Here is a 26,154-nt window from a genome sequence, read left to right as displayed (position 1 = left end):
TGGAGGAATTCCCGAGGAACGTCTGGAGGAATTCCCGAGGAATTTCTGGAGGAATTCCCGAGGAACTTCTGGAGGAATTCCCGAGGAACTTCTGGAGGAATTCCCGAGGAACTTCTGGAGGAACTTCTGGAGGAATTCCCGAGGAACTTCTGGAGGAATTCCCGAGGAACTTCTGGAGGAATTCCCGAGGAACTTCTGGAGGAATTCCCGAGGAACTTCTGGAGGAATTCCCGAGGAACTTGTGGAGGAATTCCCGAGGAACTTGTGGAGGAATTCCCGAGGAACTTCTGGAGAAATTCCCGAGGAACTTCTGGAGGAATTCCCGAGGAACTTCTGGAGGAATTCTCGAGGACCTCCTGGAGGAATTCCCGAGGAACATCTGGAGGAATTCCCGAGGAATTTCTAGACGAATTCCCAAGGAATTTCTGGAGGGATTCCCGAGGAACTCCTGGAGGAATTCCCGAGGAATTCCCGAGGAACTTCTGGAGGAATTCCCGAGGAACTTGTGGAGGAATTCCCGAGGAACTTGTGGAGGAATTCCCGAGGAACTTCTGGAGAAATTCCCGAGGAACTTCTGGAGGAATTCCCGAGGAACTTCTGGAGGAATTCCCGAGGACCTCCTGGAGGAATTCCCGAGGAACATCTGGAGGAATTCCCGAGGAACTTCTAGACGAATTCCCAGGGAATTTCTGGAGGGATTCCCGAGGAACTCCTGGAGGAATTCCCGAGGAATTCCCGAGGAACTCCTGGAGGAATTCCTGAGGAACTCCTGGAGAAATTCCCAAGGAACTCCTGGAGAAGTTCCCAAGGAACTCCTGGAGGAATTCCCAAGGAACTCCTGGAGGAATTCCCATGGAACTCCTGGAGGAATTCTCATGGAACTCCTGGAGGAATTCCCGATGAACTCCTGGAGGAATTTCCGAGATACCCATGGAGGAATTTCCGAAGAAATCTTAGTGAAATTCCCGAGGAGTTCCTGAAGAAATTCTCGAGGATTCCGGGAGGAATACCCGAAGAATTTCTGCAAAAATTCTTCCGGAGATTCTGTAACTCGCTAGCTCACGGCATCGGGGATTGGAGTCTATAGGGCCATTTAAGGACATTCCTATCACACCCATACTCAAGATCTGGATTATCAATCAACAGGAGCAGGTTACACAGATACGACGGGCAGGCAAACCAGAAGCTAAAAGGTGGTGAGAGGAGGGGGGGAGCTCTTAGAATCTTTGGAGGAATTCCTGGAGGAATTTCTATAGGAATCTCAGGAGAAATTCCTGGACGAATCTCCGTAGGATTCCTGGAGGAATCTCCGGAGGAAATCCTGCAGAAATCTTCAGAGGAATTCCTTGAAGAATCTTCGGAGGCATTCCTGGAAGAATCTCCGAAGAAATTGCTGGAGAAATCTCCGTAGGAATTTCTTGAGGAATTTCTGAAGGGATCTCCCGGGGGAATCTACGTAGGAATTCCTGGAGGAATCTCCGGAAGAAGCCCTGGAGGAATCTTCGGAGAAATTTCTGGAGGAATCTCTGAAGGAATTGCTGGAGAAATCTCCGTAGGAATTCCTGGAGGAATCTCCGGAGGAAATCCTGCAGATATCTTCAGAGGAATTCCTGGGGGAATCTCCGGAGGAATTCCGGGATGAATCTCCGGAGGAATTCCGGGAGAAATCTCCGGAGGAATTCTCGAAGGAAGTTCTGGTGGAATTCCGGGATGAATTTCTGGAAGAATCTTCGGAAGAAGTGTTGGAGTAATCTCCGGAGGAACTTCTTGAGGAATCTTCGAAGGAATTTCTTGAGGTAGCTTCGAAGGAATTATTGATAGAATCTCTGAAGAAATCCCTGCAAGAATCTCCAGAGGAATTCCTGGATAAATCTTTGGAGAGATTCCTGGAATATTTTTTGGAGGAATTGCTGGAGGAATCTCTGAAGAAATTACTGCTTAAATCTCCGGAGGATCTCCTGGAGAAAAACCTAAAGGAATCTCCAGGGAATTACTTTCTGAGGAATTTTCCAGAGGAGTTGCTGAAGGAATCTTTGGAGGAGTTCCTGGAGGAATCTCAGGAGGATTTTTAGGAGTATATATATATATATATATATATATATATATATATATATATATATATATATATATATATATATATATATATATATATATATATATATATATATATATTAATATTGATGGAAGTTGGTGATAAACGAACATCAGAGATTCGTAATCATATTGATTAACAGTAGAGCTCCAGCAAATATTTTCAAAATCTATATCATTCTATGTGTAGGTAGTTCACTAGAATAGTGTTCTTAGAAAACACATGAATTACATACAATAAAACTTAGAGTTTTTGAAAACAATATAAGGGGTTTCACTAAAGAGCGTAAAATGTTCGTTTCATAAAATTGCAATTAAAATAATCAAAGATTGCTTTGGTGATCGCAACGTTAACGCAGAAAAATATCAAACGTAAGCGTTCTACGCCGTTTAGTGAATTCCTTTTATATTTTATAGATGACTGCTGCTTTGAACTGTAGCGTGATAAAAAAAGCGCGCAGATGTCGACGAATTTGTGTCACTGTATATTCAAACTACGATAGAAGTTCGTGAAGAGATTGCTTCCAAGCTTTTCGAGAAATTCTAACGATTAAATTGAATCGAAAAAACAATCCGTCTAAGAAAACCAACTAGCAATGGTTTGTAGTTATTGTTATATGTTTTTCACGGTTGTTATTCACCTTCATTCCATTTTTAAGGTTTAAAGAGTTAGTTGTATTTGGTGGTCTTTACTTATGAGGGATGTAGGTAGTGTCTAAGTAAATAAAGGCTTAAGCATTCTTAGTCATCCTTCCTTCATCTCCAGCTCACTCTTTTTAACTGGAGGACCCACCTTCTTGTGTTTTTCTGTCAAAAAATAAAATAATATCAAGAAAATAAATAAAATAAATTTAAAAAAATGTTAGAGCTGTGGCCATTTCGTAATCATTACGCCGACTGCCCTGGATTGATGCCCGAAACCTACATCCGTATGAACGCAGGTGCGCTCTAATTGGACTGTAGACTCTATCGGAACGACAAACTTTTCAGCGGTGAATGTTTATTTTTGACATGCTGACCAACCGCATCGATTGCAGCTGTGCGCTCCAAAGAATTAATTTCCGTGCCGATAGCCTTTTTCGGATTCCCGGACATAGAACTAATTATGGACGTAATAATCCTCTGGACAGGTCATGTGAATTATTTAATGCTGTTTATGACGAATTCGATATTAATGTTAGTAGAATAGAATTTAAAAATACGATTAAGTATCGGTCTGTATGGTATTCTAACTAAAGACGTCAAATAAATACAATAACAATAAATACAATAGAAGCCTGCGGTATATAATTTGTGCATGGTGGTCTCATAATTGGATCTCGAACGTGGAGCTCCATCGTCGATGTCATAAAAAGCCGATAGCGACAGAAATTCGGGAGCGAAAGTGGAGGTGGATCGGCAACACTCTACGCAGGGGCAAAAACGAACCCAGCAGGACATCTCAGTAGAGACAGACCCAGAGGCTCAGGGCGGCGCAGCCTCAACAACGAAATCAAGCAAGTCGACAGAAATTTAACCTGGCCACAGGTCAAGACGATGGCTGGCAATCGCCCAGAATGGAGATCTTTCAATTCGTCCCCCTGCACCACCGTGGGTGCCCAGGACTCAAGCTGAGTAAGTAAACCAAGGCTGATTAATTATGAACTACGCGTTTTCTTTTTATAGCCTTGCAAACTTGTCCGTTTTATAAATTGAACAGTCCTCCTTACAAACAATTTTCAGAGTGACTATATTACGTATATTTAACAAGTTATCTCATATCTTTAGTATATACTTACTGTTATCCCTTAACATAATGTGTATTACATATATTTCAATAATTCATTATTTTCTTAGCTTTCTCCTGCGTATATACATACTTCAGTGTTTATCTCTTATAAATTCAGTTTCTTCATTTTCAATGTTCTGATTTTTATTTATATTCATGCCTAATTCATTACGATTTCTATCTAGCCTTGAAGTAATACCCCTGAACAAAGCCTTGAAAAGATGCCTATCCATATTTCTTCCTAAATAATATAGAAACATCCAATCGGAAAATGACAGACTTGATATGAAAATCAGATCATGAGAGTTCAGCATTCCAGGACAAACGCCAGAAAAAACGAAACTGTTGAAGCTAATAGATCTAAAAAGATAATAACACATAAATATAAAAAGGAAATGTATCCATTATTATGACAATACCTTGAGTAGCAAAAAAATGTGATAATCCTCCAAATTAATGCGATAACTGAAACAAAAATAATTATAGCGTACCAGAACCAGAGAAAGGTAAATATTTTCTCGTTAATCACGTTTAAAGCCATTACGCAGAGGGCGTCGTGCTTTTGAATTGTTCCCGATGGGCCGTATTTATGAAAATGACATTTAGTTACTTTGGGAAATATAGTATCCAGAACATCCATTGTTCCTGAAAAATCTTCCTCGATGAAATCCACACCAAGCCGATAGAAGCGCCCTCCTAAAAACCTATTTGTTGACCATACTTGTGCTAGTACATTTACCAAATTTAAGGTTTCACATAGCACATGTTTTACGGACCATAGATGATTTATCATTATATGCTTCTGGAATGCATCACAAGCGATTTCAACTTTCTTGTCAAGCTCAGATTTGGGATACAGTGTGTATTTACTGTCGAATGTTATCACGTTGCTTTGCTTGTAGTACCTCGACACTTCAACCATACGCAGCCCATCGACAAGGCGTTTTATTTTTCCTCCTGAAATGTATAAGAATAGAAACAATCAGTAGTTTAGTAAGAAAATGCGAAATATACAGGTATGGGTTTTGGTTTGCGATGCTGTAATTTTTTTTATTTGTGAACAATAATTATATATATCGTAAAATGGAGCGTTGGGAACGTAATTTATTACGACCGCATTCATTTATGGGTTCTACTTTCAGAAAAAGCACTACAACCATCATGTTGATGCCTGCCATGCTTGTAAATAATGAAATTTAACGATTGTCTGGAAAAATTAAGGATATTTAATAAGATTTATTAAAGATATTCAATAGGATGAATTTTTCAAGAATATGGTAATGGGGTGTTAAGCAACTTAACCCGTTAACGCCGAAGGTGCCTTACAATTTAAGTCTTTAAATTAAAAAAGCTCCAATAAAATAAGCATGATTTGACGGAAAAAATCTGGATAATCTATTGTGTAATTCCAAACAAAATCTACAACGCAGGTCCACGAGATTTGTTGCAGATATTTTCATCGGAAGTGTTTCAAAAGATTCTAATAGAAGTATCACGACGAGTGCAGATCGAAAATCTTCGAAAAACAATTTTTTTAATAGAAAAAAAAATGCCACAAACCATCAAAAAAGTCACGTATTGTTTTGGTGAAATATGAAAGTATTATTTGCATAAACGCGTAGAACGCGTTCTACCTGGCTCTCCTTGTCGATGCTGAAATCTTTCGGCGACTCCGCTGGTTTCTCGTCCAGGCACTTCATCACTTTTTCCGAATTTGATCGCCAGTTTAGCAACTCGAAGCCGGCTGCTGCTTGCACGCTCCACACATCCGTTGCCAGCTTTGTCATGTCTTCCTCCGTATCGCGACTGTCCAGGTAGTCATCCACATAATGGTTTTCTACCACTGCTGTAGCCGCCTCCGGGTATTCGTCCTTCCATTCTTCCGCGTTCTTATTCTTCACGAAGTTTGCTGAACACGGTGAACACGTGGACCCGAAGATCGCCACGTCCATCACGAAGATTTCTGGTTTCGTTGATGGGTCTGTCCGGTAAAGAAACCGCTGAACTTGTCGGTCCTCCTCTCTTATGTTCAGCTGGTGGTACATCTCGCGGATGTCGCCTGCAATCGCTACTTGCCGATGTCGAAACCGGCACAATACAGCTGGCAACGAAGAAAGAAGGTCCGGCCCTTTCAACAGCATGTCGTTCAGCGACACTCATCTTACTTTGGCAGCCGCGTCCCAGATGATACCTTACCTTACCGGGTTTCCGTGGGTTTGTGACAACTCCGATTGGCAGATACCATGTCCGGTTCGGGTCGCTTCCTTCTAACTCCTGAGGCGTGGCTTTGTGGGCATAGCCTTTGCACTGATAGTCGGAGATCTGCTTCTCCAAACTCGCCTGCAGCTCTGGACGCTTACTTAACTTCCGTTCTAGACAGATTAGACGACGCACTGCCATGTCGTAACTGGACGGCAGTTCCACTACATCACTCCTCCACAGCAATCCGGTTTCGTAGTGGCCGTCGGCTCTCTTCACCGTTGTTCGTCGCAAAATTTCCTTCGCTCTACGATCCTCTTCCGCTTCTGGTCCACAAGCTACGGATACAGCCAAGTTCTCCGCCGCGAAATATCCTTTCACCAGGTCGTGTAGCTTGATATCCTCCGCGCTCTTGCAAATGTGCAATAGCGGCGACCTCGAATCCATCTTCGAATCACCTACGCTTCCGAATACCGTCCATCCTAGTCTCGTTCTTGCTGCTACTGACCCGCTTGGACATCTTTCCCGCTTCTTGAGAGGCAGCGACATTTTAATGTTGTCCAGCCCAATCAAGATTCTCGGAACGACCTTTTCGTAACTTTTCACCGGTAGACCGGCCAAATATGGGAGCTGTTGAGACAATTCTCCATACCGTAGCGACTGTACTGGAAGTTCCAGCTGGCGGACGGTGCTCACGCCAGTCAAGGGGAAACTTTTACTGCCCTCCACACCAGAAATCTTCAGGTTGACCAATCCGGAGTCCGCTTCGTGTCTAGAAACCTTCGCCGTCCACGTCAAACATAACGACTGCAGCTCACCGTCGAGGTTAAGCTGATCTGCGACTTCTTTCTCGATGAGCGTCGATGAAGATCCTTCGTCAAGGAAAGCGAACGTAGATACTTGCGCTCCCTTGCCATACAATACCACCGGGATTATACGAAATATCGTTGCGCTTTGACTTCGACGGTGAACACTCACAACGGCGTCCGATTTTGGCCGCACTCCGCTACTGTCTGAAGAAGTAGGCTTGGTGCCAGTTTGCTGACTCGGATGAAGAGACGGATGATGATTTTTGGCGCAACCATCGACACCGCAGGTGCGTGTCGACTTCCATGACCATCTTCCATGGGGTACGAAGCGCAAAGCTGATGCGTTTCAACTGCTTTCTATCGATCACTGAGACTCAAAGCCTTGAACTTGTGGCAGTCCTTGATTCGATGCTTCACGCTCTGGCAGATGTAGCAAGGTCTCTCCTGGTTTTCTGTCTTCTTTCTCTGCTCGAAGTTTCGCGGCTCAGCAGACACGTGAGCATTCACGAAAGCCTTTTCCTTCCTCTGTTTCTCGCTTCCCACAGTCGTGCTAGTGGAGCGGACCTGGTGTGATGGTTAGAACACTTGACTATCACGCTGAGGACCTGGGATCGAATCCCACTCCCGACAAACTCACAAAAATGTGGGTTCTTCCTTCGGAAGGGAAGTAAAGCGTGGGTCCCGAGATGAACTAGCCTAGGGCTAAAAATCTCGTTAATACAGAAAGAAAAGAAAAAAAAAAGAAAAAACAGTCGTGCTCCGTCGAAATCGTTGAAGTGTGCTACATCACTTGCTGCTGACGTGATAACACTCATATAGTCGCAAAATGTTGCGAGATCGACAAGACCATCGTTCTTCTTGTACAACGCCCAGTCCAGCCGGAGGTGTGGTGGCAATTTGTCCACCAGCTCTTGCAGTAGGGTCGGATTGGTTAAGTGGGCTTGCTGGTTAGCGGCCTTGAGATGGCCAACAAGATTCTGGACAACGAGACCAAAATTGACCAGCGTTTCCAGTCTTTCCGCTTTTGGGGTGGGGACACTGCGCACCTTGTTGAGCAGCGACTGGACCAGACGCTCTGGGCTCCCAAACAACGTTTCCAGCGTCTCCATAATCTTCGGGACCGATGAAGGTAGCAGCAGATTGCTCCTCACAGCTTCCAGCGCCTTGCCTTTGAGACATCTCTGCAATCTCATCAGATTTTCTGACTGCGAGTACCCACACATGGCAGTTATAGTTGCTTCCCACCAACCAAACAAACCGAACATCGTAAACGACCAGAATAGTCAACACCATCAAGTAAGGAATCTGCAACGTCAGCAGGTGGAGCTAGAGAAGGAGCTGCAACGACTCCGCGCGCATTTCTACGAAGAACAGTCTACAGCACCGCAACCGGACACCACCACGAGGCACCACAACGCGATCCAATAGAGTGTGCATACTCAGCAAGTAGCTGGACAGGGCTCATAGGTAGTCAGGGACTCAGGATAGGTATAATAAATCAGTCTAGAGTCAGAGCTCTAAGTGTGAAGTTCAATTTTGTGTTTTTTTTAAAAACCTCTATCCGCAGCCCCGTTTTATAACTGGCTTAGTGCGGTAGGATACAGTGGTGCAGTGATAATTAAGTGAGTGCGTTCGTGGAATCGTCGACGAGGGAATATCGACCGACGAGGAAACATCCCCAAAGGAATATTGGAGATTTGCAGCGAACTCCGGAATTGTCACCACCCACGGACCTGATTGCTGACTCCCATCATCACCCGCGCGACGGCTTATCGCGCAAAAATAAGGTTAGTAACTTAGTTAAGAGACAGTGAAAAGTGATCCCCACCAAACATAAGTGAAACGATAAAGAATTTTGAAATAAGGCGCAGTCGAGATAAAAAGATTATTCCAACCAAATATAAGTGAAACGATAAAGAATTTTGAAATAAAGCGCAGTCGAGATAAAAAGATATTCCAACCAAATATAAGTGAAACGATAAGGAATTTTGAAAAAAAGGCGCAGTCGAGATTATAAGGTTATAATCGATAAAAATATCAAAAAGTGATTTGAAAACGGACAAGCTATTGATAAGTGCGTGAAAATTACGGTGAATGCAGAATTTTAGTAGTTAGTGAATACACATTTTCCCAGTAATCCCAAAATTTTAGTGAACCAAAATCTCAATTATTCCATTTTATTTTTCTGAAAAGCGTGCGAAAATTACAGTGAACGCAGAATTTGAGTAATCAGTGAATACACATTTTCCCAGTAATCCCAAAATTTTAGTGAACCAAAATCTCAATTATTCCATTTTATTTTTCTGAAAAGCGTGCGAAAATTACAGTGAACGCAGAATTTTAGTAATCAGTGAATACGCATTTTTCCCAGTAATCTTAAAATATTAGTGAACCAAAATTTCAGTTAATCAAAAATTGAGATTTTGAAGAAAATTTAAGCGAACCAGGATCTCAGTTGATCTAAATTGAGATTTTGACGTAAATTTTTTGAAAGCCGACTTTTTAAGTGAAATCTAGTATACTGCATGTTCACCCGAACAATGTCGATGGAACTACAGCAATTGGTGGATGAGCTGATGGCAAAAATGGAGCAACAACGGCTCCAGATTTCTGCCCTTGAGGCCTCCCAAAACCAATCAAGTAGTCCGTCACAGCAAGCTACTGTGGCAGTTGAGAAAAGGTTCGATGGTTTCAGTGTACCTGATCCCATCAAACTTATTCCAACTTTTTCGGGAGAACCGGCAATGTTATCCTCCTGGATCGACTCCGTCGACCAGAAAATAGCGTATTGCCGGGCCACTATAAACGACCAAACCACTGTGGACAGAGTAATGCCACTCTGGACTGGTCTCATCCGAGACAAAATTGTCAAAGATGCAAATGATGTATTAGTCAGAAACCAAGTAAAAAACGATTGGAATGAAATAAAGCAGGCCTTAAAGGATGAGCTCGGAGATAAACGTGACTTAGCTACGCTAAGTACAAAAATAGCTCAGCTGAAACAAGGCAACCAAGATCTGACTTCATATTATCAGTCATGCAAGAAGTTAAAAGCAGACATAAATGCTAACCTTCTTGCAAACGACGATACCAGACCGTGTGTCAAGATCTTAATGGTTAACTACGAGGCAATGATAACTAACGCATTCATTGACGGCCTTCCCGACCATCTCTCGTCTTTAACACGAATTTATAGGCCCAAAAACCTGCAAGAGGCTTATAAAGGAGCCTTAGAACAGCATTTGGCCAATCAGCGGAGACGCGAAAAATTGTCAAAATTTCATGACTCAAACACTTCAAGAAATCTTAACAGTAATTCGAAAGGTTATCCCTTTGGACAAACCGGGCGTGGGTATAATGCTCCACAACCCCAAAACAGACCCCAAAATTCAAACCCCCATAATTCGAATTCATCCCAAAATAATCGCTTCATTCCCCAACAAAAGCATGTCAGTAACTTCATCCCACAACACAACAATCGCTTCAGTCCACAACCTGGCCGACTCCAAATTAAACCAGAGATAATGTCGCAACAAACTAGACAATATCACTCTAATTTAAATCACCATGAATCCGTTCAACCCCAGTGCGAACAACCAGATGTTACTGGTTACGACACCCAATGTTGTAACTGCGAACCAAGTTACGGTCAGATGACAAACGATGAACACCAAGCTAACATTCCGGTTGAAGAGAATTCGAATTCCGATTCACCTGTCAATGGTGAAAACCTAAATTTTCATCTGGGACTGGACATTCCCCAAGAGGAATGACCAACAACTTCCTTCCCTATATCGTGATACAATCACCCAAATTTGGAGAGATTAAATTGCTTATTGACACTGGTGCCAATAAAAACTACATCTCACCGAAATTGGTCCCATATAATTCCATTAGATTAGGTGCTCAACATAAAATTACTAACATAAGTGGAACCTTCTCTGTGGATAAATTCACATATTTTAATCCGTTCGTAAATTTCAATAAAAACCTCCCATCTCAAAAATTCTTCTTATTCGACTTCCACAATTTCTTTCAAGGACTGATAGGATACGAATCTTTAAAGTCATTGAGAGCTGTTATCGATACGGCTAAGGATACCTTGAGAATTGGATCGATAGAAGTCCCACTCCACAAAAAATTCCCTGAAACGATAAATATAAATGCAAACGAGACCAAGGCTATCTTCATGCCAACGTCCGTTTCGGACGGAGATTTCCTTTTCGGAAATGAGGTCAAACTGCTGAAAAACGTCCACATTTTGGCTGGACTCTACACCAGCAAAAATCATCGCGCTGAAATCCTCATTCACAACTTCAGTAATAAATCCCAAGAAGTCAGCCTTGGTGATGTTCTTAACGTGGAGCTTAATAATTTCGAAGTCACTTCTCCACAAAAGTCGGATTCTAACAAAACGGAGTCTTTAAACCAACATATTCGTATGGATCACTTAAATTCAGAGGAAAGGACAGAACTAACAAAGGTGCTTGGTAAATTTCAAGACGTGTTTCACCACGGAAATGAACCTTTAACCTTTACAAGTGCAATTCAACATGAGATCAATACAAGGGATGAACTTCCCGTATACACAAAGTCGTATAGATACCCCTTCTGTCACAAAGAAGAGGTACAACGACAAATTATGAAAATGCTCGAACAAGGAATCGTTCGACATTCAAGCAGTCCATGGTCTTCCCCAGTATGGGTAGTGCCAAAGAAGCTAGATGCTTCTGGACAAAGGAAATGGAGATTGGTTATAGATTATCGAAAGTTGAACGAAAAAAACTTTAGATGATCGTTACCCGATCCCCAACATAACGGACATTCTAGATAAACTAGGAAAATGTCAGTATTTTTCAACATTGGATCTAGCTTCTGGCTTCCACCAGATAGAGCTAGCAAAAAAGGATATTCATAAGACAGCTTTTAGTGTCGAAGGAGGACACTACGAGTTTCTCAGAATGCCCTTTGGATTAAAGAACGCTCCCGCCACATTTCAAAGAGTGATGGATAACATCCTCCGAGAACATGTCGGTGTGATTTGCCTGGTGTACATGGATGATATCATCATCTATTCAACCAGCCTGCAGGAGCATTTGATAAATATATCCAAAGTAATGGAGACTCTTCGCAAACACAATCTGAAAATTCAGATTGATAAAAGCGAATTTCTCCAGAAGGAGGTAGCCTTCTTAGGACACATAGTTACTCCTGAAGGAGTAAAACCCAATCCGGATAAAATCAAAGTTATCCAAAATTGGCCTTTGCCAAAAAATGAAACCGAACTCAAAGGGTTCTTAGGAACCATGGGTTACTACCGAAAATTCATAAAGGATTTTGCTAAAATTGCAAAACCTTTAACCCAGCAACTACGTAAAGGCGAAAAGATCACTCATTCACCCGAGTTTGTATCAGCCTTCAATCGTTGCAAAAATATCCTGACCAGTAGCCATGTGCTTCAACGTCCGGATCTTTCGAAGCCATTTGTGCTCACCACAGATGCTTCTAACTACGCTTTAGGCGCGGTTTTGTCACAAGGGCCCATTGGGAAAGACAAACCTATAGCCTTCGCGTCACGTACGCTGACGAAAAGCGAAGAAAAGTACTCTACAATTGAGAAGGAACTTCTCGCTATCGATTGGGCGTGCAGATATTTCAGACCATATCTGTTTGGTCGGAAATTTACTTTATACACGGATCACAAGCCGTTGACTTACGCCTTGAATATGAAAACATCAAATGATAGGCTCATTAGGATGAAACTGCGGCTTGAACAATTCGACTACGAAATTCAATATCGCCCCGGAAAACAAAACGTCGTCGCAGACGGTTTGTCTCGTCTTCACCATGAAATAAATATTAACCCGGCAATAAATGCTAACGAACAAGAATCTTTATCATCATCCAGCGACGAAGATAAATCTGATGACAATAACGATAATGATGACAGTGATAGTGGGACCGTCCACTCCAGCTCATCTGATGCAAGTGACTTGATCAAAATGACCTTACGACCAATTAATGTCTTCAAAAATCAAGTTTTAATTACAGAAGGGCCAAGGAACGATGAATCGTACGAGGAAATTTTCCCCTCTGTATTCAGACGAACCATCACCAGAGCAACATTTGGATTGGTGAACGCCATAAGTATCTTCCGAGACTACATGCATCCGACCCGAACGAGTTGTATCCTATGCCCAGAAAAATGGTTAAAATGGATACAATTAGCTTATAAAAACTATTTTTCCCGTAATAAATCCTTCAAAGTTGTACTCACCCAGGCTATTTTGCAGGATATTCTTACCGAAGAGGGACAAGACCAGATCATCGAGGAAACGCACGACCGCGCCCACCGCGGAATCGAAGATAATTACAAGGTGATCTCTGGAAAATACTTCTTCCCAAGGATGCGGAACAAGGTAACAAGTTTCGTTAACCTTTGTAATATTTGCCTTCAAAACAAATACGAGAGGAACCCATATAAAATTAAGTTCGCATACACCCCAATCCCTGCTAAACCTCTCGATATCGTTCATATGGACATCTTCATATCCAGTCCAAATATCTTTCTATCCGCAGTGGATAAGCTATCTCGATTCGCGATGCTTATCCCTGTCAAGTCAAGGTCTATTCCGGACATTAAAAGGGGTCTCGTTAAATTACTCACGACATTTAGAACCCCAAAGATGATTGTGTGTGACAACGAAGTCGCTTTTAAGGCAATAGAAATACGAGGTCTCCTTCAGAGGCTTAATATAGAAATTTATCACACACCGTCAGATCACAGCGAAGTGAATGGTATCGTGGAACGATTCCATTCAACTTTAAGCGAGATCTTTAGGTGTATTAAACATAAGTTTCCCGATCTTTTGAACAAAGAAATATACAAAATAGCGACGGAACTGTACAACACAACCATACATTCGGCAACTCAACTAACGCCCTTTGAAGTATTTTTCGGATGCAAAGATGGCGACGAAAGACCACTTGATCTCCCAAAGATACTTAAAAATAGGGACGAACTCTTTGATGAAATTATTCAAGAATTAGAAGCGCGTCAGAAAAAACAAATTGATTCTCGTAATAAAACTAGGGAGGACGACCCAATTTTTGAACCAAATCAAGACATTTTTGTAAAAACTTCCGGTATTCCTAATAAAAGAAAATCTAAATTCAGAAAACAGAAAGTTAGGGTCAACAGGAGGAAAACAGTGATAGATTTCAGAGATATTAAGCTACACAAAGGAAATTTAAAAAGGAAAAGGAAAGCTTGAAAGATAAAAGAATCTGTCCCCTCCAATCTTGAATTGCCTAATCGAAAAAAAAAAACCATAATCATACTAAATCCATACTAACACACTAACTTTAACTTTACAGCTAATATGTGCTTCGATCATTATATACAGTATAATTCCATACACATTGGCAGACTCATTTTTGAATGTTATAAACATAGGAAATAACCCAATTGTCGAAATCAAAATAACCAATTGTAAGATACAAACCGGAAACATAAAAATCATACACCCAGTGAAGCTAGATAGAATTGAGGAGAGCATGGAAATTATAACGAATTCATTCTATAACAAACTAACAAATACTAACAACCCCTTACACGAAGTGATCAAGTTCAGGATTAAGAAGCTATATGCAACTCTCTATGGATTGAAGCCACAGCAGGCACGTCGCCACCGACGATGGGATTCACTAGGCACCGCGTGGAAATGGATAGCTGGATCACCGGATGCGCAGGACTTACACATCATCAACTCTACCATGAACGAGCTTATTAACCAAAACAACCACCAATACAAGATAAACGACAACATCAACAACAGGATTACGCAGCTCACGATAACCGTTAACCAAATAGCTAACTCCCTCAACAGTAAAAACAAGGCAAACCTGGATGCCTTAGATGCAGTCACAACAATGTTAAACGTCGACGTCATCAACGAGCTATTGGACAACATTCAAGAAGCCATCACCCTCTCAAAGATCTCCATCAGTAACAACAAAATTCTATCTACGCGGGAAATTAACATCATCAAATCAACCCTTCAAGACCAAGGAGTACTCATCCACTTCCCAGACGAAGCACTTCAATTCGTTACCCCGAAGGTTGCTGTTAGAAACGGTGATTTACTGTACATCCTTAACGTTCCACAGCTGGAATCTACAACATCGACAATCACAAGGATCTACCCACTCATCGTGGATAATCAAATAATCAGATCATACCCAAGCCACATCATACGGCATGGTAACAAATTATTCACGACCAGAAACCCAGAAGATTTCGTCCAAAAATCAACATTCATCACAGAGTTTGAGGACGACTGTATCCAAGCCATCATATTTGGAAAACAGTCACGATGCAGTTCTATTTTCCAAAACGAAACCACCCAACAACTGGTAAACGAGAACACCCTATTAATCTCGAATGCCGTCAACCACACCTTGGAAACAAATTGCGGACCAGATACCAGAAGAATCACCGGAAATTTCATCATCAAATTCAACAACTGCACCGTCAACTTCAACGGCCAATCATTCCGAAGTTCGGAAACGTTCATCGACACCGAAGTAATCAACAATGCATTTCACAACAGTTTAATGGAATGGAGTCTTCATAAACCACACGACATAGCAGAGATCAGCAATACTGCAGTTAGTAACCGGCAAAAATTGGACCACGTATATCTGCAACAAGACAGTCTACATTTCAAACTTTGGACAACGTTCGGAGGAATTTCGATATCAACCATACTTGGATTTTGCGGTATTTGCATCATCATCAAAGTCATCGTGAAAAACATAACCAACGGACCGGGACGTTCCGTACTTGAGGAGGGTTCAGTTATAGTTGCTTCCCACCAACCAAACAAACCGAACATCGTAAACGACCAGAATAGTCAACACCATCAAGTAAGGAATCTGCAACGTCAGCAGGTGGAGCTAGAGAAGGAGCTGCAACGACTCCGCGCGCATTTCTACGAAGAACAGTCTACAGCACCGCAACCGGACACCACCACGAGGCACCACAACGCGATCCAATAGAGTGTGCATACTCAGCAAGTAGCTGGACAGGGCTCATAGGTAGTCAGGGACTCAGGATAGGTATAATAAATCAGTCTAGAGTCAGAGCTCTAAGTGTGAAGTTCAATTTTGTGTTTTTTTAAAAACCTCTATCCGCAGCCCCGTTTTATAACTTGGCAGTCGAGTTGTGGAAGCTGCTTATAAAAAGTGGCCATTCTTCGGGACTCCCATTGAATATTGGGAGCTCCTTCGGTACTACCTGCCTGGCAGACAATTGTTGCTGAAATTGTCCCCACATGGCTTGCTGATTCTGTAGGTGCTGTAGCTGAGTAGCGTAAGGCTTTGCCGATTGCTGTAGTGGTACCTGCGACAGCGTCGGATGATGTTCCGATCTGTTGAGCAAAGACAACTCACCATCGGGAAAAGAAGGTGGTGGCAGTGGAGGGGTGTACGACGTCGACGCCCGTAGTACAGATGGTGGTAGTGAGAGGCCACCCAATTGATCACACAGCGATCGCGGTCGATGCGATAGTGTGTGTTGCTGCTGAGACGACGTTTGTGTCGTCGGTGGTAATAGCATGCTCGATCGCGGTTCGGTTGAACAATCAATCGATAGATGCGACGGCTGTTCTACCGGTGGAGGGTGCGACGGCGGTGACACTTGATCCTGCAGTGTCGGTGGTGGTTGTGCCGAATTCGATGTAGGCAATTCGACGCTTGATGTTATCGGCCGACTGACCCTCGACTGTAGAAACGACTGTTCACTCAGTGGTGGAAGCGGGACCTGGGTTTGCGACGCGGGAGGTTTGTACAGGTTTGTACAGGCGGTCGCGGAACCAGCTTTGGTAGTGTACGCTGCGGTTGAATCGGTTGAACAAACACCGACTGTGCATATACTGGCTGCGTATATACCGGCTGTACGCTCATCGATTGTGTGTGTGGCGACGGTTGCACTACTGGCTGTTGGAAACCAACTGATCTAATCGGTGTAGATGCCGTAACAGGGTCTTTCATTCCGGCGATAGACGACATACCATCCGTGTAAATGTTTTCGCCCACGCATTCTTGGCTCTCCGGCTTGGGGAGAGACGATCGACGTTCATCGTGCATCCGGCTCGATGCATACTGCTTGGGTTTCATTCCAGTATACCTGGTCAGCATGCTTCCACACGGCACGTTAGCACCAGCAGCAATTGAAATCGGTGGAAAAATGTCGTCGACGTTTTCTGGCATTGGGTTCCCTCCAGCTGCTTCGTCCACACTGTTGACCCACTCCTCAATGTGGCTGTTGCGAGACACACGACTCACATGACTCCGTCGACTACGCTGACTTCCCGCCTCATCATCCTCGGCCTGAGAGATGAGCAGAGCATACTTCTCATCCAAGTATCTCTTATCGAGAGCAGCTTTGGCTGCTAGCGCCTTCTCTTGTCGTACACGCTCCTGTTCCTGCTGTTCAAGGATCAGCTTCTCTTGAGCTCTCTTTTCCTCTTCCAACCGCATGAGCTGCAATTGGATTCTCGTCGATCGCGATGTACTGCTGGTTCTCCCGGATACTGAATCGCCACTGCCCGTCAAAACACAATCTTTGCATATCCACTTACCGGTGACATTCTCGGCCATCTCCCCACACGCACAATGGTACCAACGTTTGCATCGCTTGCAAGCCACCATATCTGCTACGTTGTCGGGGATTTTGCCCTTTTCGCAAATGCGCTGAGGTGTCCCAGCGGTGGCTTTCGCCGCGGATCGCGTCGTACGGACCATCGTGGATACGTCCTTTATTTGACCTTCGCTACCAGCAGCACAACCTTGCCGAATAGAATTCTTTAAAGAATATTGTCACGGCGCAAGACGTAGAATAAAATCACGGTTCTTGTAGCAATTTCTTGTATTTACGAAAAGGCTTTAAAGCTAAAAGATAATTTACTGTTATTGTTGGTCATGTTTACTATTGCCTATACTCACAATTCTGTGACTCCAGTCTATGATCTCTAAGTCATCAACCGTTCTGTGATAGTACGTCTAGTCCAATTACCTAGTTCAGTAAGTTTTTGAAGTCTTATTTATAAGTTCAACTATAGTATTTAAGTTTTACTCACAGTTTGCGTCCATAGGAAATAGTTTAGGAATCTAATTCATAATTAATACTCAACCAAAGATAGTCGTAAGTAGTTCATTAAGCTAACCTAAAATGTTTTGTATGTGTAGTTTGTATAAGAGTTATTAGTTTTCCAATTCATTTTCATTTGTAACTCACTTTATCTCACTAGTAGCAACTAATTCAAAAAGAAATTATGTCCAGTTTCAATAATTTAAACAACTTTCAACTAAATTCTAGCTTATCATTTGCATAGTCTTCATCCACATTTCACTTTCTTTTTCGCGTTGTTTTGACATGAATCTTCGTCCCTACATCATTGGAGCCGATGGATGACAAGCAATCCGTCAGATCGGCAGCATCCCTGTGGAAACTTTCTGTTGTAGTGTCGACGGGTGTAACGCCTCCCGTAACACACAGCGTTATAATGTTATAATGTTATAATGTTTACTTTTTTTATTCTTAATCACTTAAGGACAAGGTATTTGGAGTATGTAGTGTATGGATGCTTATTATTATGAAAATTTTATATAATGTGAGATGTGTCTATTTTCAAAGCCAGTATTGATTTTGGTGTACTCGTATAGTCGGGATACGTTCCACCCGTTCCACCAAAATTAACCATGAACGGCTCGCGTGCTGTCTGCATGAACAAGAGCTGTAATTCGCGTCGCGTTCGGAGATGGTTGGCTGGTTGGTGGTACACACACAAACACACATGCAAACAGGAAGCTCTGTGTACAGCGTTGCGCGAATGAAACTGGGTTGATGAACGGTAGGAAAGAGTTTCGCCGGCATAGATGAATGTTTGTGTTGGTGTGCATGGGTATGGAAAGAAGCGGGCTGAGAGTAGTTTGAAGTATGGCATTCAGTTTGCTAACGACTTTTGGGACGAACGAACGTCTCTGAAAGTGAATAAGTTTTTTTGGTCGGATATTGCATTTTTTGCTTAATTCGACTTGTGTAAACCATGAGTTTACTACAGAGTACATAGCTCTAAATTTCTAGAGCACCGTTTTTTAGAGCCGTTGAACGGATTTGGATGAAAATGCATCACGCTAATTGTTCAATGGTTGTCAACAGCGTGATGAATTTTAATCCAAATCCGTTCAACAGTTCTAAAAAACGGTGCTCTAGAAATTTTGAGCAATGTACTCCAAATACCTTGTCCTTAACCTATTTTACAGATGTTTTGTCCACTAGGGCACTACGTAAGCGATTCCAATTGGCGGCTGCACTACACTTTGTACAGCGCCTATAAGTGTTCTATTATATTCTTATTCTACTATATCGAACTGGTTTGCCTCTGTGCTGCTTTCACTTTTCTACCCTGTCCTTGGTAGAATGATGAGCACACGTTGATGAAATGATATGTGGCTGTTGTTCCTTTTCCAGTCCGATTGGGGGTCGTCCATTATGGGTTTCCGTTTGCCGATATCCAATTATCCGGGTCCGTTTGAGCTATGAGAGCTCAGAAGAGGGTCATGTGCCAGCCGCTCTCGGGGGAAGAGCAACTGACGAAGTGCCGGGGCTGGGATCGAACCCATGAACATCCGCTTATAAAGCGAACGTGTAGCCACTGCGCCACGGGCTCCGGCAATTTTATGTTTCCTTATAGCTCCTAATATCTCCTAGACTGTATTATTTATGGCTGAAATAACATACATTGGACTCCTCACATTCGCGTATGAACTTTCTCTGAACTTGATAACCTCTGTGAGACAAACTTTTTGAAGCCGAAAGTTCGGAAGAAGTTTACGTGGAACTTCTTGTAAACTTGCACAGTTTGATATTTTCAGTTTGTTTTGGTTCGCAGTTTAGACAAGTGCAAAGCAATAAATTAGTGCCAGTATCGGTAATTAGGAAAAGATTATAAGTTTTCAGTGACTACGATCGCGTCGATCGCACCGGTGACGCGACAAGTGAGACGGGATAGAAAACATCCATCAAAACTGGGAGACTTTTACCGTAGCCGAAAAAAACTCCGACGGAGTACTGGGTGGAACAGTTGCTCGCTGTGAGGGCAGCCTTTGAGTGACACAATACGGATTCTTTGCGTGGATTTCAAGTAAATGCGTTGAAATATAATATGTAGTGAAACAAAGTGCACTTATGAAATTAACACAAGCTGTGGCTGCTGAGCTCGATTGCCAAGTGATTTAATTGAATGTAAACTTTTCCAAAGCTCCGCCGTCTCCGAAGTTCATGTGAAGTTCCAATTTGGTACGGTTTATATTTATCTGAACTTTGAGTAGTAAGTTCAAAACAAGTTCAAAACAAGTTCGGAACGGAACATTTCAAGATGTATTTATATGTCCATTTGAACTATATTTGAACTTTAGAGGCACACACAAGTTCAACTTGAGTTCGGTTAAAATTTGATTAAACTCTGCCCTAAAGTTCAAGGTAAGTTTTTTTCTGAACCTTTTTTCGACTTCAATGTCGTTTTAAAGAGAAGTCAAAAGCTTGTATATGTACTTCCAAGTTCATTAACAGTACATGAGTAACTTTTTGGAGAATCAAGTTCAACGAAACCGTAATTGAACCAAACTTGAACTTCTGAGTTCGTTCTTCAAGTGGATTCCGAACTTTTGGTTGCTTGGGTAATAGAACTTCAAGTTTTTTTATGTTTGATTTCAATGATTTCCAATAAAACTACCCTTTTCAAGAAAGCAAAGACTAAAATTGATATGATAGAACAGATCTAAATGACTTAGTTGACTCTAACCTTGTAGACCTACTTCAAATTACTGACACATTGACAAGAACCAAACTAATTACATGGACCATTCTACAAAAAAAACAATTGACAAAAAGAATAAAGGGGAAACTTTCATTAAAACTATTTTTGTTCAACGCAAGCCTGAACAGTGTCGACTTGGGCCACATACGCCTACGTACTTCTGTGTGTTGAAACAAAAATAGAGGCTCCTAGAAGCAAATGTAGGGAAAGGGTGCAGTGTAGAATATTAGCACAGTGTTGCTACCGCTGTGATAAAAAAAAAGAACTGTTTCCGTAATCGTAGTCACCGCATCGACGTTTTTGGAAAACATAGAGTAAAGTGGGGCAAAAGTTCGAGTGGGGCAAGAGGTTCTTTTAAAGTTTTTGAGCTCAATTCATATTATTTTTTTTCAGGTGTCAAGGTTGTTCGAACATAGAGTAAAGTGGGGCAAAAGTTCGAGTGGGGCAAGAGGTTCTTTTGAAGTTTTTGAGCTCAATTCATATTATTTTTTCAGGTGTCAAGGTTGTTCGAAACCTTTTAGAATGAGAATCTTCCACTCCACAAATTATGAAAATCGATTGATATTTTGAAAAGTTATGACTAAATGTTGGTTTTGATCAAAAAATTGTAATTTATGATGGTACTTTTAACGCATGGGTTGGAATTGTAATGAATTCGAATTCGGTCTTTTATTTCGGGGCGTAACCTGGTGTATTTTAAAGATGCTTTAGCATGTATAACTTTTTGCAAAAAAGTTTTAGAAATCATTTTTTTACACATAGTGGGGCAAAAGCAAGGGCCCATATAGCCGAGGCGGTAAACGCACGGGTATTCAGCATGACCATGCTGAGGGTGACGGGTTCGATTCCCGGTCGGTCCAGGATCTTTTTGTAAAGGAAATTTCCTTGACTTCCTTGGGCATAGAGTATCTTCGTGCCTGCCACACGATATACACATGCAAAATGGTCATTGGCAGAGGAAGCTCTCAGCTAAAAACTGTGGAAGTGCTCATAGAACACTAAGCTGAGTAGCAGGCTTTGTCCCAGGAGGACGTTACGCCAAGAAGAGAGAGAGAGAGAGGGGCAAAAGTTCGAATTGTGGGGCAAGAGTACTGTAACGACCCTAAGTCGTTATCACCCTTATTATTTCATATTAATTAGTAAATATAATGTAATTGTCACTTATGTGGAACATTGGCACTTTTACCCTAGTAGCGATAAAGTTTAAATTTCTTTAAAATTAAAATTTAATTTAAAAAAAATTTAAAATTTAAAATTTTTTTTAAAATTTAATTTCGGTTCCTAATGTTGCGGTATCTCATTGAAATCATATGGGATACCGCAACATTAGGAACACTACCGCAACAATAGGAACACTGCAGCAGAAATATTAAGGGAAATATTTTTTTTAATAGATTTTTGGGCAAATCTTAAGCACACAAAAAGTGCAATCTCATAATTTAAGCATAATACATCTATTAAAAATGCCTTTTGGTAATTTTTCAGTCGAAACAGTGCTCAAACGCCACTACCGCAACAATAGGTACTACCACAACGAAGGGAACAATTACCCTAGTCAGTTAATAGTTGAGTTTATAGAAGTCAGTTGATAGGAGTTAGTTTATAGATGAAAGTCTATAGGGAAGTCTAGATGGGGAAGTCTAGAGAGTGAAAGTGAGAGCTGTACTCAAGTGTTAAGTTTTAGTTTTAAGTGTTTTAGTTTTATAAGAACGATGGACAATATAAGTGAAGAAAGGGAGTGATGTAGCAGTTATCAATTTGATGACAGTACCATGGGGGAAGGGAAATAAAGTACATCTTCTTCTTCTTCTTAATGGCTCGACGTCCTCACTGGGACTTGGCCTGCCTCGCTTCAACTTAGTGTTCTTTGAGCACTTCCACAGTTATTAATTGAAGGGCTTTCTTTGCCTGCCATTGCATGAATTTGTATATTGTGAGGCAAGTACAATGATACACTATGCCCAGGGAATCGAGAAAATTTTCCCGACCGGAACGGGAATCGAACCCGCCATCTCCGGATTGGCGATCCATAGCCTTAACCACTAGACTAACTGGAGACCCCTAAATAAAGTACATCTTTTTGTTCAATATGGTAACAGCGGAAACTAACCGCTCGAAGAAGTTAAGGAACGCTTGAATATGACTGTGAAGAAGTCTAAAACTTTCAAGTGCAGAGAAACGGAACAGTAATGCCTTTAATCTCGGAGATACAATGTCAAAATGCAAATAATGATCAGTGCGAACAAGAACGCGCTTAATCGGAGAGGACGCGCAGCGGAGCAACATTTCACCCTCGCCTACCATAAGAAGAATAACGCAGTGAAGCAGAACAACTCAAGACGCGAGACGATGAGGATCCATATGCTAGCTGAGGCTAAGTATAAATACAAACTTTTGATAATCGTATAACTTTTTTGACGTTGAATAACGTCCTTCGGTAACATATAGGGGTGTAACTTCAGAAAAACCAAAAATCGGCCGCGTCACGAAAAGTGGTCAGCTTTTGAACGCTAATAACTCAGTCATTTATGAACGAATTTTAAAAAAATTAGCTCCGATCAGACGCAAATATTTCCAGCAATTATGTCAATCAATAACAACTATTGATTTTCAACAGCGAACTATTGAAAATTTAGGAAAAGTGAACCCATGTTTTATGCAGCCAATCACGTTCGAGCGCAGTTTTGGACTTTTCCGTCGAGCGCCTGACAGTATAAAAGATATTTCTTCTTCCCCTCTTCCTTCATTCTTCATCAACACCTCGAGGGGAACGCATCGGCAGAGAGCTGTGCAGTTTGCTCCGTTTGCGTTTTCATTTAGTGTTATTTGGCAAGCCGATCGCGGTGGTCGATGCGGTGCGTCTTCGCGCGCGGCAGATCGAGCGGAGTCGTTCACCGGATCAGAAACGGAGGAGCACAGCTCGGCTTGCATTTTCGCTCAGCACTCTCACAGCACATTTTCACGCTGTCGACCGCGGTAGACGGATGGACGCACCGACGACAACTGAGCAGCTGAGACGAGACTCGCGAAGAGGAAAAAAAGCAACGTCAAGTGCAACCAAACTGAGCTGTCAGTTGTAGCCCGTTTGATTACGTTACCTAAAACGAGGAAAGTATTGCTATCCGAGTTAAATTTTGAAGCCAAAATTCACTCCGAGCAGCATTTTCTTCTCCTGTACTGTCAAAAATAAATTGAAAACAAAATATTCCAATGATTACTTTGCTTGGCGATTGTTGGCGATGCAAAATTTCACCTCAACATGATTTTGTGCGTGAATGGGATTCAGTCACACTGCATGTGAGGTGATGCGGTCACGTACGTGTTTGAACCACCTGCCCAAAACATTATGTCAACACAGATAGGAAGAAGAAAAAATAACAAAGTGGAGAAAAAGAAGATCGTCTTCGCGAGTCTCGTCTCAGCTGAGCAGCAGCGGCGGTGGTGGAATAATTTATCATTTCCCCAGTTCGGAAGCATTTTGGTCTACGTGGTTCATGAACAGCCCCTAGCCAGTTTCTCCGTTTGCGTTTTCCATCAGTATGCTTTGGCAAGCCGAGCACGGTGGTTTTCGGCTATTACGCTCTCCTTTGTATCGTTGTACGCGACGCCAGTGGAGCAATCAGCCAGTTCATACTGGTGCGCGGCAACAACGAGGGCTTTCTTTTGCCCCGAGTTTGCGCAGCATCGCCATCGCAAAACCCCCATCGGAATCAACGCCACCGATGCCGTTCTGAATTTGGTTGGCATAGCTACCGATTTTCACCTCATGCAACAATTGAACGATTATTGTACAACAAATAAAATTAAACAGCCTTTCTTAAACAGGCTTCAAAAATGTTCCTCACAAGAGTGAATCGAATAATTTTCTTGGACGACGCGTCGGGTCACAAATATGTCAAAACCGACTAAGTCTTAAAACCGTAGCATAAACTTTGCAAGCGGAATAGTGGAAATATATTAGATTGTTGTAGCATCCTTTATATTTCCCAGCCAAATTTTAAAATGTGATGTGTCCGCAATAAAATTAAACATTTTTATGCCCATTTTTGCCACACATTCTAGAAGAAAACTGTATGATATCTAGAAATTCTTAGTTTTATAATTAAAATTCCAGTCCACCAATTAGAAAAAGCTTAATGATTTGCATTTTTGAATGATCTGTTGGATTGCATCTGTTTAAATTCTTATAAAATGAACGGTTACCAAGACAATTCTTTTATAGGTAAAGATTTTTAAATGATTTTGAAAAATTCATTTATGAAAACATTTTAAAACCAACTACTACGCGGAACAAGTCTTGTCGCGTCCATTCTAAATTTCTATATAATACCTGCAAAAGCAGAGAAATTGTGCGAGAGGATTTGAAATCTGCATCAATTTTCTTCACAAAATAATTACCTGTTAGCATCCAAAGAAATTCAAAAGTCTAGCAAACTTCAGTTGGCCCGCTGAAATTATTCTGCAAATTGACTCACTGTATTTCGAGAGCAACAACATAGTTTAATGAAAGAGAAACTAGTTACGACTACCAGTACCTGGGCTGCCCATAAATGGTGAACCAAGAAAACCTAGTGCTGGGCTAGTACACAGGTTTAAATAGTTCTGACGTTCGATTTGAATAGGTCGTATCTGTATAGGAATCCCAGCAAATTTACGACCTATTCAAATTGAACGGCAAAGTTCATAAGGAACGAATCGGATCGAAAATAATGATAAATAATAAACTCCACTATCAATTGCCGTCTACAATAAAACAAAACCAAACCAAAATTTCACATCACAGTCTAATGTTAATACAGCATTCAATAATCGAAACTAATGCATAAACGGACGTTATTCAACGTCAGACTTGCGGTCGTGTCTAGTATACAACCCCTCCAACTTTTGCACAAACGTTCTACAATAGGGTTGCAAAATGAATAACTAAATCTCGTTTTCAATGACACGTGCGATCAAACAAGCTGTTCTGCTCGCAACAATATATACTTTTCCGAAAATCTGAAACTGAAAAATAATGAATCAATTCGGAATGAATAAGGCCAAAGGCGGGACACAAGATTAAAACAAAAATATAAAGATTTTTATCGACAACCTATAAACATGCAAAAAAAAAAAATGAATACAAACGTACTCTTAAACCATATTTTGAGTTTAAAACCGAAACTCTAGACAGGGCTTGATGACCCAAATAAACGCATCAGAAATCACCCACAAGTCTGGGCGACGAATATGATATAAGTTAGGCCGCGAAATTAATTTACTTGCATAACGGCATGATGAGTAATATGTGCAATAGTACAATCATGCGCGAAAGAATAAAAAGAAGCAAAATATCAAACGACACCTTAGGTGCTGGCGCATGTATTAACTGAACGAGTCGGTGGACTCTTACACTAGAATGATT

The 26,154-nt window shown here is 41.6% G+C and overlaps 2 protein-coding genes and 1 long non-coding RNA gene across 3 annotated transcripts; 1 reads left to right on the top strand and 2 right to left on the bottom strand.

Annotated features, from left to right (window-relative positions):
* Window positions 1-4,126: 4,126 nt before the first annotated feature.
* On the bottom strand, window positions 4,127-4,608 carry LOC134292176 (uncharacterized). Its single transcript, XR_009999507.1, has 3 exons — window positions 4,470-4,608; window positions 4,279-4,324; window positions 4,127-4,219 (listed from the first exon to the last, which is right to left on the bottom strand). It is a non-coding gene; the product is annotated as an uncharacterized LOC134292176 (long non-coding RNA).
* Window positions 4,609-4,804: 196 nt separating this feature from the next.
* On the bottom strand, window positions 4,805-8,090 carry LOC134290573 (uncharacterized). The gene is made up of 5 exons (XM_062857735.1): window positions 7,653-8,090; window positions 7,256-7,431; window positions 6,025-7,178; window positions 5,494-5,960; window positions 4,805-4,816 (listed from the first exon to the last, which is right to left on the bottom strand). The coding sequence occupies exons 1-5, from the start codon at window positions 8,088-8,090 to the stop codon at window positions 4,805-4,807; spliced, it is 2,247 nt and encodes a 748-aa protein (XP_062713719.1).
* Window positions 8,091-13,167: 5,077 nt separating this feature from the next.
* On the top strand, window positions 13,168-16,033 carry LOC134292173 (uncharacterized). The gene is made up of 2 exons (XM_062861064.1): window positions 13,168-13,286; window positions 14,245-16,033. Exons 1-2 carry the CDS (start codon window positions 13,275-13,277, stop codon window positions 15,925-15,927), a joined length of 1,695 nt encoding a protein of 564 aa, XP_062717048.1. The 5' UTR covers window positions 13,168-13,274; the 3' UTR covers window positions 15,928-16,033.
* Window positions 16,034-26,154: the final 10,121 nt, after the last annotated feature.

This window comes from Aedes albopictus, chromosome 3 (genome assembly GCF_035046485.1).
Source record: "Aedes albopictus strain Foshan chromosome 3, AalbF5, whole genome shotgun sequence".
Classification (NCBI taxonomy): Eukaryota; Metazoa; Arthropoda; class Insecta; order Diptera; family Culicidae; genus Aedes; species Aedes albopictus.
Note: the sequence above shows the minus strand (reverse complement) of the source record. Positions and strands in the feature narration are given on the sequence as shown.

Excerpts from the sequence above, each read along its gene's own strand:
- LOC134290573 (XM_062857735.1), bottom strand. The coding sequence starts at position 8,090 with ATGTGTGGGTACTCGCAGTCAGAAAATCTGATGAGATTGCAGAGATGT. Across the intron at positions 7,432-7,652 it reads TCACGTCAGCAGCAAGTGAT|GTCCGCTCCACTAGCACGAC; the intron begins GTAGCACACTTC and ends CCATCACACCAG. Across the intron at positions 7,179-7,255 it reads CGAATCAAGGACTGCCACAA|ATGGTCATGGAAGTCGACAC; the intron begins GTTCAAGGCTTT and ends ACCCCATGGAAG.